Source organism: Bos indicus, chromosome 3 (assembly GCF_029378745.1).
Source record: "Bos indicus isolate NIAB-ARS_2022 breed Sahiwal x Tharparkar chromosome 3, NIAB-ARS_B.indTharparkar_mat_pri_1.0, whole genome shotgun sequence".
In the NCBI taxonomy this organism is placed as follows: Eukaryota; Metazoa; Chordata; class Mammalia; order Artiodactyla; family Bovidae; genus Bos; species Bos indicus.
In genome coordinates, this window is record NC_091762.1 from 34,463,098 (window position 1) to 34,475,323 (window position 12,226).

Consider the following 12,226-nt stretch of genomic DNA (forward strand, 5'->3'; position numbering starts at 1 on the left):
TTTGAGTACCTACTGTATACTAGGTACTGTTCTGGGTTCTGGGAATATAGCAGTGAACAAATCAGATAAATGTCTTGCTCTCAGAGTTTCTATTCAAGTAGGGAGATAGACACTAAACTAACAAATATGATGTAATATCAGGTAATGATTAAAACTATGAAGAAACCTAAAACAGAGTAAATACATAAAAAGTGGCAGGAATTGGAGCAGCGCTGTTCCAGATAGGGTGGCTTGGAAGGGCTCTCTGAGACCCGACTGAAGTGAGAGGATAGCTGCGTGGATATCTAGGCTGAGTGAGCGCAAAGAGCCGCGGGCTGGCGCGTGCTCGGAATGCTGAAGGTAAGTGAGAAGGGCAGCGTGGCTGCAGCACGGGAAAGGGCGGTCCCAAGAGGGCAGCCGGTGGCCAGATCACACAGGGCCTCTGTAGGTTGTGAGCAAGACCTTGGCTTCCATTCTTCATGTGTTGGGAAGCTGTGAAAAGGGTGCAGGCAGGGGAATGGTTTAACTGGCTGTTTCTTTTGATGGAATAGGTGTGCATAGTGTCACCTGAGGGTCAGGAATGGAAGTAGCAGCAGCAGCAGCGAGAGAGACAGTAGGTTGGACCAGGCTGTTAACAGTGGATGAGGGGAGACGTAGTAAGATCACGGATGTATTTTTAAATGCTAACCAGTAGTGTGTGCTGGTAGATTAGATGCAGATTGTGAGAGAATAAGATGAACCAAGGATAATTTTAGTCTTTGGCCTGAGCACCTGCATGAATGGTGGTGCCATTTACTGAGATGGAAAGGACTACAGGAGAAGCAAGTTTGTGGGAAGAAAATCAAGAATTCAGTTTTGGATATGAGATGCGTATAAGATATATAGGTGAAAATGTCAGGTAAGCATTTGGGTATATGAATCCCCCAAAATTATATAGTATAATTATATGGAATGGTCTCATCTAGCTGTGTGACTAGATGGTATCTTGTAGGGGAATGAGTAGGTCGAGAAGAGGTGGGAGGGCTGAGCACTGGGTGCCCTGGTGCCCCTCATGGAATGGTGAGGTGGGAGAATACGAGCTTTCATAACAGTTGTACCCAGTGAGGAAATGGATAATGAGATGTGTATTTATTAATAATAGTGTGCCTGTTAATGTCACCGCACATGGTGTTATCTTGAAAGCCAAGTGAAAAAAAGGTTTCAATGAGGAGGAAATGATCAGCTGCATCAAATTCAGCTGAGATGTGGAGTTAGATGAGTTCTGAGAATTATCCACTGAAGTTGGCAAAGTATAGGTTGTTGGTGACCTTGATGAAAGCAGTTTCTTTGGAGTACTGTGGTTAAGAGACTGATTGGAGTGGGTTCAGAGAGAATTAGAGATAAGAAAAGTAGACAAGGTAACTACACATCACGCCCTTGAGCAGTTTTGTAATAATCCTCCCAACAGCCCTATAGTTCATACTGTTATCTCAGTTTAGGAAATTGAGTAACTTGTCTAGGTGGAACTCTGGTGGAAATCAGACTGTGTAATTCCAGAGATAGCTGCCTGTACACTGCTGCTGTCCACAAAATTAAAATTCCACTCTGTGCTTTTGAACTCCAGTTTTTACCTATAACAGCGAGTATAAGATTCAAAGTAAACATCTAAGATGTAAGTTAGAAAAGTAAGTTAAATGGACTCATCACTGAACTTTAAAAAGACTAATTCTCGTGCCCTGGCTGAACTGTGTCTAGAAGCTATTTTAAACTATTTATCAGATAGTACATGTTAATTGCCTCAACCTGTGCATACGTGCTAAGTTGCTTCAGTAGTGTCCAACTCTTTTCGACCCTATGGGCTGTTGCCTCCACGCTCCTCTGTCCATAGGATTCTCCAGGCAAGAATACTGGAGTAGGTTGCCATTGCCTTCTCCAGGGGATCTTTCTGACCCAGGAATCAAACCTAAGTCCCCTGCACTACAAGCAGATTCTTTACCATTGAGCCACGAGGGAGACCTGTTTTAACAGCTAAATATTCCCTGATCAGCTTCCTTATGTTAATTTCTGACTCTCCTTGCCCTCTTTCCAGCCTGGCCTGTTCCCTCCATCATGGCTGTTCTGAGAGCCTTCCTTAAAGAGGAGACGTGTCACATTTTGATTTACTTCATGATCTTCCAAACCTGGGTTTCATCTCCATTTTCCAGACCCATTATCTAATTCGATGATGCCAGAGCTATCTAAAAGAAACCAAACTTCTATGCAGCAGCCATCATTTTAAGAATTATCTGAGCAAACATGCAAATGGCTGCAGAGCCAAGCTCATAATGGTCCCAACAAACCCCTATCTCTGTTGAAGGAAATTGGCATGTCAGAGGTTAGGAGGAAATATTGGTATCTTAGAGGGCCACACAAGAACGAAGAAGCCAAAGAGAAAGCCAGGATAACCTTATTTACAATAGAATGGATTATTCCAGTGCCTGGATCTTTGCAAAAGGTTAGAAAAAGCTTGGATAATTGGTACTAGGACCTTTCATTTATAATAGATGTACCTAGTGAGGAAATAGGTAATGAATATAATTATTAAATAATAATGTGCCTATTAATGTTACTGCATATGGCATCTTGGTGGAATATTTAAAAGATAAGTATCGGCATTTGTTCCAGGATACAACAAGAAGGATTCATGTGTCAACAGATCAAGGAGACACATGGAGCATGGCCCAGCTCCCATCTGTGGGGCAGGAACAGTTCTACTCTATTCTAGCTGCTAATGACGACATGGTGTTCATGCATGTAGATGAACCTGGAGGTAAGAGCTTTGCAAATGGTTCACCCTTGACTGCATAGAGACTTCAACTCCGAACCCTGTTTTAGTAGCTTTCCTTCTCAGTGTGCATGCTGCATCATTTTTGACTCTTTGCGACCCTGTGGACTGTAGCCTGCCAGGCTCCTCTGTTCATGGGATTCTCTAGGCAAGAATGCTGAAATGGGTTGCCATGCCCTCCTCCAGGGAATCTTCCCAACCCAGGGATCAAACCCACATCTCTTATGTCTCCTGCATTGGCAGGAGGGTTCTTTGATTTTTCTTTTCACCCCTGGGAATTTATTAGTGGCCAACTTGTTTTAGAGATGATATGTAGCCTCTGTTAAAAAGGCCACTTGCTTTGACCCTCTAACATGGTTTGTAGGTATGTCCAGGTGTTCTGGAGCAGTGCTGCTCAAAGAATGGTCAGAGAACGGGGACTGATTTGCAAATTCTTTATTACCAAAGAAGTGCAGAAAGCAGCATCAAGCATTTAGAAACTCTTACAGCTCTTTGACAAAGAAATTTCGTATCTGTTGACTCTACTAATAAAAAAATTTGAAGATTGTAATTTTTTCTTTCTTTTGTATTTCATTTTTCTAGTGATAAATTTTTTGTTATATTTACAAAAGCATCAGTTTGTGACAAAATTTTAAAATTGATCCTTCATCACAGAGAGTTTGAGAAGCATTCGTTTAGAGTAAAAAGATTTAAAAATGTGTAAGATATGAAGCTAAATGCAATGCCTCTGCTACCAAAATATAACTGATTATACCAAAATATAAGAGCTTTTCTCTAACGTCTGAGTAATTTATTAAACAAATTCATCATCTGCTATGTTCATGCACTAAGCTGGGTACTGGAATTAAAGATGGCCACAAAGTTCTTAACTATCAATCCTTGATTAGCTCTCAGGTCTGCATCCGCATCATGAAGAGAGACAGTTGGCTGATGCGTGCATGTGTATGTGTCATATGTATGATTAGACTGTTGTTTTTACTCTGTTCCCTCCCAAGACTTGGTGGGTTTTTTGTTTGTTTGTTTGTTTGCCTATTCCAGACACTGGATTTGGTACCATATTTACCTCGGACGATCGAGGCATTGTCTATTCCAAATCCTTGGACCGACATCTCTACACCACTACGGGTGGCGAGACAGACTTCACCAATGTGACCTCCCTTCGTGGGGTCTATATGACAAGTGTGCTCTCCGAAGGTGGGTCCTTCAGCTGAATATGTTCAGAGCGGAGGCTTTGGGGGAAACTGATGGTCCTGTCCCCTCAGTAATGGTGCTTGCCTGGCCAACAAGCCTGTCTGTGAATTCTGGCTCTCTGTTTTAAATAAGTTATGGTGATTAGAACTAAGAAAGAACAAAGCAACAGCAGGCATAAAGAAAGATTTGAGATTATTTTGTTTATGAAAAAAGTCTTATGTATTGGGAAGTTCAGGCCTGTGGGAAGGAGTTTGAACCACTTTGCTTTTCTGATTGTCAAGGATGGAGCAATAGCCAGCTCATATTTTTCCTGTGTTCTCTTCACTGGCTCTGCAGAGCCCAGTTGAACAAATAAACACGTTACTCTGAAGTACAAAGGGTTTTAAGGTTTTATTTATTTATGTATTTACTTTTTCGGTAGGAGTGGGAGGTGTTTGTTTTAATTTTGTGAACACCTTGCAGCTGTCTACAGGATCTAGGTGATTCTGGCCCCTAGTTCCTCCCAGACATCGCTCCTTCGCTTACTCTTGCAGTCACTCCAGTCGTCTGCCAGTCCTTAAACTGGCAGGTTCACACACTCTTGGGTGAGAGATTTGCAGTGACCTCTTTCTCCAGATGTCTACGTGGCCCACACTTTCCTCCTCCCAGCCATTGGTCATGTTTCTTTCTGATGAGACCTGCCCTGACTATCCTGTTTTAAATGTCAGTCTGCCTCCCTGCTACACACGCACTCTCTCATTCCCAGTTATCTGTACAAGATTTTTCCAAAGCATGCATTTTCTAACACACTATGTAATTTACCTATTTACAGTGTCTAGTGTTTGTCTGTCTCACCCTACTAGAATATACATTCCACAGAGTTTTTTTTTTTCCTAATTTGTTCACAGATATATTTCCAAAGCCTTACAGCAATTTTCATATAGTGGATAGGCAATAAAACATTTATTGGGTAAATGAAATTTACTTTATTAGCTTTCCTTTTTAAATTTTCCTTAAGAAAACTCAAAGCACTTCTTTTAATTTAAATGTGCAACAGTTTATGTATCATTAGCAATAGAGAATAGGGAAGACACATGAAGAAAAAAAAATGTGTAAGAGAAATAGGATATGACGTGGTAAAGAGACAAAAGCTAGGAATTATTCATTGAGACTTAATGCAGATAATTCAAATCTTGAGATTTCCTAAAATAAGCCTGGTATCATGGCCTTAGTCCAGATTAGAGTGCCTTCTCATTGTAGATTTTCCTCCAGGGCAAGCAAGCAAGGAAGAATAGAATTGTGTTGATAAGGAGATAAATGGTATCTTTTTTTCAAGAGTAGCAGTCTAGATGATTTCTGGAATCAGTAGAATCCTGTTCAGGTGCGAAGCCTCTTTCAAGTATCGTACTCACCAATATTGACCCATTTCACTGGATGTCAACATCTTGTGGGACTCCAGGGTTCTATTGGTATTACATAATCTCTGTTAGAGAGTTATGCAATGATAAACTGAATTGATTAGGGTGCTTCCTAATCAATATATCAAGATTAATGTCATCCTTTTCCTATTCAGATAATTCTATCCAGACTATGATCACTTTTGACCAAGGAGGAAGGTGGAAGCACCTGAGGAAGCCTGAGAACAGTGAATGCGATGCTACTGCAAAAAATAAGAACGAGGTTTGTTTTATTCCTACTGTCATATGTATTTGGAGCAAAGCAACCATTCTGTTCTGCTCTTATTAGTGCCAGGCTTTTGAATAATGAAGTTTTGTACTTGCTGAGGGTCCACAGCTAACAGTGGAAAATTGGGAAATGAGAGGTTGAAATTAACTAGGATGTGAGAAATTTGAACTGTGAAGAAAGACCAAAATATTACACTTTATTTGTCTTTAAAGAAAACCAAAACTGAAGGCTAACAATTTCAGTCGGTTTAGTTCAGTTGTTCAGTCGTGTCCGACTCTTTGTGACCCCGTGGACTGCAGCACACCGGGCTTCCCTGTCCATCAACAGCTCCCAGAGCTTACTCAAACTCATGTCTATCAAGTTGGTGATGCCATCCAACCATTTCAACCTTTGTCGTCCCCTTCTCCTCCCGCCTTCAATCTTCCCCAGCATCAGGGTCTTTTCCAGTGAGTCAGTTCTTTGCATCAGGTGGCTAAATTATTGGTGTTTGAGCTTCACCATCAGTCCTTCCAGTGTATATTCAGGACTGATTTCCTTTAGGATTGACTGGTTGGATCTCCTTGTAGTCCAAGGGACTCTCAAGATTCTTCTCCAATACCACAGTTCAGAAGCATCAGTTCTTTGGCACTCAGCTTTCTTTACAATCCAACTCTTACATCCATAATCACATCCATACATGACTACTGGAAAAACCATAGCTTTGACTAGACAGACCTTTGTTGGCAAAGTAATGTTTCTGCTTTTTAATATGCCGTCCAGGTTGGTCATAGCTTTTATTCCAAGGAGCAAACGTCTTCATGGTTGCAGTCACCATCTGCAGTGATTTTGGAGCCCCACAAAATAAAGTCTCTCACCGTTTCCATTGTTTCCCCATCTATTTGTCATGAAGTGATGGGACCGGATGCCATGATCTTAGTTTTCTGAATGTTGAGTTTTAAGCCAGCTTTTTCACTCTCTTCTTTCACCTTCATCAAGAGGCTCTTTAGTTCTTCTTCCCTTTCTGCCGTAAGGTTGGTATCATCTGCATATCTGAGGTTATTGATATTTCTCCCAGCAATCTGGATTTCAGCTTGTGTTTCATCCAGCCCAGCATTTTGTATGATGTACTCTGCATTTAAGTTAAATAAGCAGGGTGACAATATACAGTTTTGACATACTCCTTTCCCGATTTGGAACCAGTCTGTTGTTCTATGTCCAGTTTTAACTGTTGCCTCTTGACCTGCAATTTGTGCTAACAGTTTGTATTATACTAAATTGCTGAATGAAAACAGAGTGGTCAGATGGGCCAGTGATTAGTTAGGAGTCACGATGGCAGCTATGACACTTCAGCAACTCTACAGAAAGCCATCGACCAGCCATTCATAAGCAGTGCAAAGCCGTACTGGCCAGAAACAAATGGAGGAGAACTTGGCCTCTCTTCCCATCTGCCAGGGCTCCACATGGCCTGTGGATGTAGGTGGTGACCTGGTCTAACATGTGGATTCAAGAGCTGAGCCCTCTGAGGAAAAGCCACAAACTAGAGATTCAAAGGCATTGCTGCAGGAGAGCCAGGTTCCATGAGTGACAGGTCTTGACAGGAAAGGAAAAAAACAAGCTTTGTGTCTGACTCTTTTAAAGAATTTGAGAGGAGCTTAGCAGAACCCTGGGAGTTTCCTTCAAAAGTGACAGCATTGGTAATTCCAGGCTCTCTTCTGAGTACCTGCCTACGGTTGGTATGTACTCTGCTGTCCTGACTGGGCTTTCTGTTTTAAGAGACTCAACCAGTGGGAGATAAATGTACCCACACCATTCCCATCACACTCTCTCCCTTCTGTGTCTTCATGACTACTGTGGAGTCTCTCCCCTCCTGCTCCCCTTCCCACCCCTCCACCCTAGCCTTGCTCTGCTCCTGCCCTCTCCACCTCAGGCACAGGCACAGGTGCAGTGGCCTCCTTACGTACCTTGCCACCCTCATGCTGCTGTGCCTCTCCCTCCCTAGCACTCTTCATGGCTCCCTTTTGCCCATGATCTGGTGAATGAAGGTCCTCTCCTCCCCCGGCAGGTTCTCTTCTGCCTTTTCATTGTTGTTGCCCATTTCATTGTCGTTATCACCGACACACCCCTTCTTGTAACTCTGCTGCTCCCTGAACACCCTGCTGTGCCTCTAGCCCGTGTTATTCCTGGGGAGGTTGTCCCTGTCTCCCCTCCCCCCAGTTCATTAAGGTTGGTGGAAATCCTGACCATCCTTCAGTTCAACTCAGTTCAGTCGCTGAGTCGCGTCCGACTCTTTGCGACCCCATGGACTGCAGCACCCCAGGCCTCCCTGTCCATCACCAACTCCCAGAGTTCACCCAAACTCATGTCCATTGAGTTGGTGATTCCATCCAACCATCTCATCCTCTGTCGTCCCCTTCTTCTCCCACCTTCAATCTTTCCCAGCATCAGGGTCTTTTCAAATGAGCCAGCTCTTCTCATCAGGTAGCCAGAGTATTGGAGTTTCAGTTTCAACATCAGTCCTTCCAATGAACACTCAGGACTTATCTCCTTTAGGATGGACTGGTTAGTTAGAACTAATCATTGCTCTTCATTTCATTAGCAGTTTACATGAAGCTTTTTTTAACTGCAATAAAATTGCACATGGCATAAAATTAACATTGTAACCAATTTGAGCCTCTTTGTTTACTTGTTTATTTTCTGTAATTTTTTGGCAACACCCTGTGGCATGTGGGGCCTTAGTTCCTGAACCTTGGTTCCCGGACCAGGGGTCAGACCCTTACTCCCTGCATTGGAAGGTAGGGTCTTTACCACTGGACCACCGGGGAAGTCTCCTGAACCTCTTTTAAAGCATCCTTTAAAGGATTACCATCCTGCTTTATAACCCAACTAATTTCTAAGAAATGTTTCTTAAAGACAGGACTGGGTCTTATTTCAAATCACCACCACATCTTGTTCAGTATCTGAAATATGGCAGGCAGTCATCAAGTTGGGAAGCCTCTCATTTTCTTTAGAGAAATGTCTTTTCAAGTCCTTTGCCCATTTTTAATGTGGGTTATTTGGTTTTTTGTTGTTGAATTATAGGCTCAGTGGGATATTCTTGCTTCTTAAATGCATAATGCATTTAATAATAATTTAATAATCACATTTACAGAGAAAGAAAATAGAATGGTGTCAGGGTCTGGGAATGCCAGGGTCTGGGAAAGGGGGAATAGGCAGTTATGGTTTAATGGACATAGAAGTTTCAGTTTTGCAAGATGTGGAAGTCCCAGAGATGAATTATGGTGATGGTTGCACAACAGTGTGAATGTCCTAACACTACTGAATTGCACCCTTTAAAATGCAAATTTTATGGTATGTTATTTTAACCACAATTTTTTAAAAGAGTATCCCACTGAAGTCTGGGTTAATAAGTTAAAAAGCCTTATTATTAGAAGACTCTGAGATGAATAAAAAAAATTACACCTTTGGTTTTAATCTAAGCTTTGGTGTCTTTCCACAGTGCAGCCTTCATATCCACGCTTCCTATAGCATCTCTCAGAAACTAAATGTTCCGATGGCCCCACTGTCAGAGCCTAATGCTGTTGGCATAGTCATTGCCCATGGTAAGCAGCCCTCCCTCACCTCTGTGGGAAGAGCTAGTTGAGTACATTGAAGCTCAGTCATAGCATTGAACCCTGTGAGAAAACCACCATCCATGGCTTTTACCACCCTTTGCAGAATTTCTCGCAAGATAAAGATACTGTGGGTTTTTCATGGACTCCCATCAGAGAGCAGCAACATGACCTCTTCCTTTACCAAATTGTCGTGGCCTTTTTTTTTTAATTCCAAGAGGCCTGATGGGAAATAATCAGAATAAACTCATTCAGAATTCTTCTCGTGACAGTGACTCCTCTCTGTTTCTCTGCTGACGTGTGCTGATGAGATGGTGGGCTGTGTTGTAGGTAGCGTGGGGGATGCCATCTCCGTGATGGTCCCAGATGTGTACATCTCAGATGACGGGGGTTACTCATGGATGAAGATGCTGGAAGGACCCCACTATTACACCATCCTGGATTCTGGAGGCATCATCGTAGCCATTGAGCACAGCAGCCATCCGATCAATGTGATTAAGTATGCATGAGCTCAGCTCCACCCACACTGTCTGCCCAGAGGGCTACCGCGGGATGTTTTTCAGTTTGTGGGGAAGTTCCGGACCCTGATTCAGATTTAGGCATTCTGCAGAGCTGCAGGGGAGGTGCTTGAAGGGGTTGCATTCAGAGCAACTCAAATTAAATGGCTTTGTGTTTTTCCTCTGACTCTGCTAGCTTACATTTTTTATCACTTAAAAGAAAAAATGTTCTTCTCTCTTCCCACAAGAATATTATGGATGCATTGAAGCAGTCTGGATGGTAAATAACTCCTTAAGTACAAGTTCTTATTGTATAATTTCTGTTTATTGACTCAGAAGCCCGTTCTTATATGGGTCACTATTCTTCCTTTCCCTTGGAAGAATTTTTATAAATGCATTTTCTTCCATACTATTTGAGTGAATCCCATTTCCCTGTTAACTGCAGGCATTAGAAATTAATATAATTGTCAGTCAGTAAGCCGTCACCTAAATATGAGAGTTCTCTGATTTGGGATGAAAACAGCTGGAGTGGTTTCCTGATAATCCAGTAAACGTTGATCCTCTGTCACGATCTTCCTCTAACTGTGGTTTCAGGTTCTCCACAGACGAGGGTCAGTGCTGGCAAACCTACACATTTACCAAGGAGCCTATCTACTTTACGGGCCTGGCTTCAGAACCCGGAGCTAGGTCCATGAACATCAGCATCTGGGGCTTCACAGAATCTTTCCTGGCTCGCCAGTGGGTCTCCTACACCATCGATTTTAAAGATATCCTTGAAAGGAACTGTGAGTGTCTCCTTTGACCTTTTCTATCAGAAACTTGTAAGCCTATTTTCCTAAATAACCCATCCAGTTCAGTTTCTTCTAACTGGAATAAGAAAATCATGTCTATGAAAGAGGATTGAAGGATGTTCCACGTGGGTGAGCAGGCAGTGAAATGGTACCAGAAAAGCACTTCCCCTGTTTGGATTAGCACTATCCAAGAGAAATAGCATGAGAGCAACATATATAATTTAAATTATTCTGTCAGCTAGCTACATTATACAAGTAAGAGGCAAAATTCATTTTAATAATATAGTTATTTCAGTATGTCTAAAATATCACTTTAACATGTAAAACAATATTTGATAATTATTAGTGAAATACTTTACACTCTTCCTTTTTAAAGATTTTTTTAAAAAAATATTGGAGTATAGTTGATTTATAATGTTGTATTAGTTTCACTATACAACATAGTGAATCAGTTATACATATACATATACCCACTCTCCTTTAGACTCTTTTCCTATATAAACTGAGTATTGAGTAGAGTTCCCTGTGTGCTACAGTAGGTCCTTATTAGTTATCTATTTTATATATAGTTAGTGTGTATGTCAATCCTAGTCTCCCAAGTCATCACTCTCCCCTCTTTCTCCCTGTAACCATAAGTTCCTTTTCTGTGTATGTGGATATTTCTATTTGTAAATAAGTTCATTGTACCTTTTTTTAGATTCCACATATAAGTGATATCATATGATGTTTATCTTTGTCTGACTTACTTCACTCAGTATGACAATCTCTAAGCCCATCCATGTCACTGCAAATGGCATTATTTCATTCTTTTTTATGGCTGAGTAATACTCCATAGTTTATATGCACCACATCTTTTATTTATGTGTGATGTACCATATCATACATATGTACTGTGTACAGCATAGTATATATGTACCACATCATCTATCATTCCTCTTTTGATGCTTTTATTTTTATGTCCTGGCTATTATAAACAGTGCTGTAGTATGAACTGCAATATGCCCCTCTGATCATAGGGGTACATGTATCCTTTTAGATTATGGTTTTCTCTGGTTATATGCCCAGGAATTAAATTGCGGAATCATGGTAGTTCTATTTGTAGTCTTTTAAGGAACCTCCATACCATTCTCCATAGTGGCTACAGCAATTTACATTCCCACCAACAGTGTAGGAGGGTTTTCTTTTCTCAACACCTTCTCCAGTATTTATTGTTTGTAGATTTTTTGATGATGGCCATTCTGACTGGTATGAAGTGATACCTCATTGTAGTTTTGATTCTCTGATAATTAACGATGTTGAGCAGCTTTTCATGTGCTTTTTGGCCATCTGTTACATTCTTTTTCTTCTGAGTCCTCAAAATCTGATGCATATTTTACACTCACCCTTACTGTAAATCTCAATTCACACCAGCCGCATGTGGATATTTAGAAGAGTTTAGTTTTGCACTTTAGATCTCTGAAGCATTTTCTGAAAGTTATTTTCTGCTTGTAAGGATAGTACGTGTTTATATTTGTCTAAAATTACTTCATAAGACTTCAGGGTTTTTCACTGCTGGTTACAGCAGAACTATAAAGAGGAAACTTTAGAGGAAAATGTGTTACATCTAATTGATTATGTCATTTATTTAAATGTTGAAGTAAGGAAGTTTTCCTGCAGAGTTTGGCTTGAATATCAGTCACAACTGAGACTCTAGACTGGCTCCTGAGCAGGCAA

General features: G+C 41.3%; 1 protein-coding gene across 5 annotated transcripts in view; it reads left to right on the forward strand.

Annotated features, from left to right (window-relative positions):
- Positions 1-12,226, forward strand: part of SORT1 (sortilin 1) — a 67,202-nt gene that overhangs the window by 41,967 nt on the left and 13,009 nt on the right. For all 5 annotated transcript variants that reach the window (XM_019956916.2, XM_019956917.2, XM_070785970.1 and 2 more), the window contains exons 9-14: positions 2,623-2,767; positions 3,821-3,976; positions 5,526-5,632; positions 9,114-9,216; positions 9,556-9,724; positions 10,317-10,507. In XM_019956916.2, the coding sequence (XP_019812475.2) occupies positions 2,623-2,767; positions 3,821-3,976; positions 5,526-5,632; positions 9,114-9,216; positions 9,556-9,724; positions 10,317-10,507 (871 nt within the window). The remainder of the gene's footprint in view (positions 1-2,622; positions 2,768-3,820; positions 3,977-5,525; positions 5,633-9,113; positions 9,217-9,555; positions 9,725-10,316; positions 10,508-12,226) is intronic.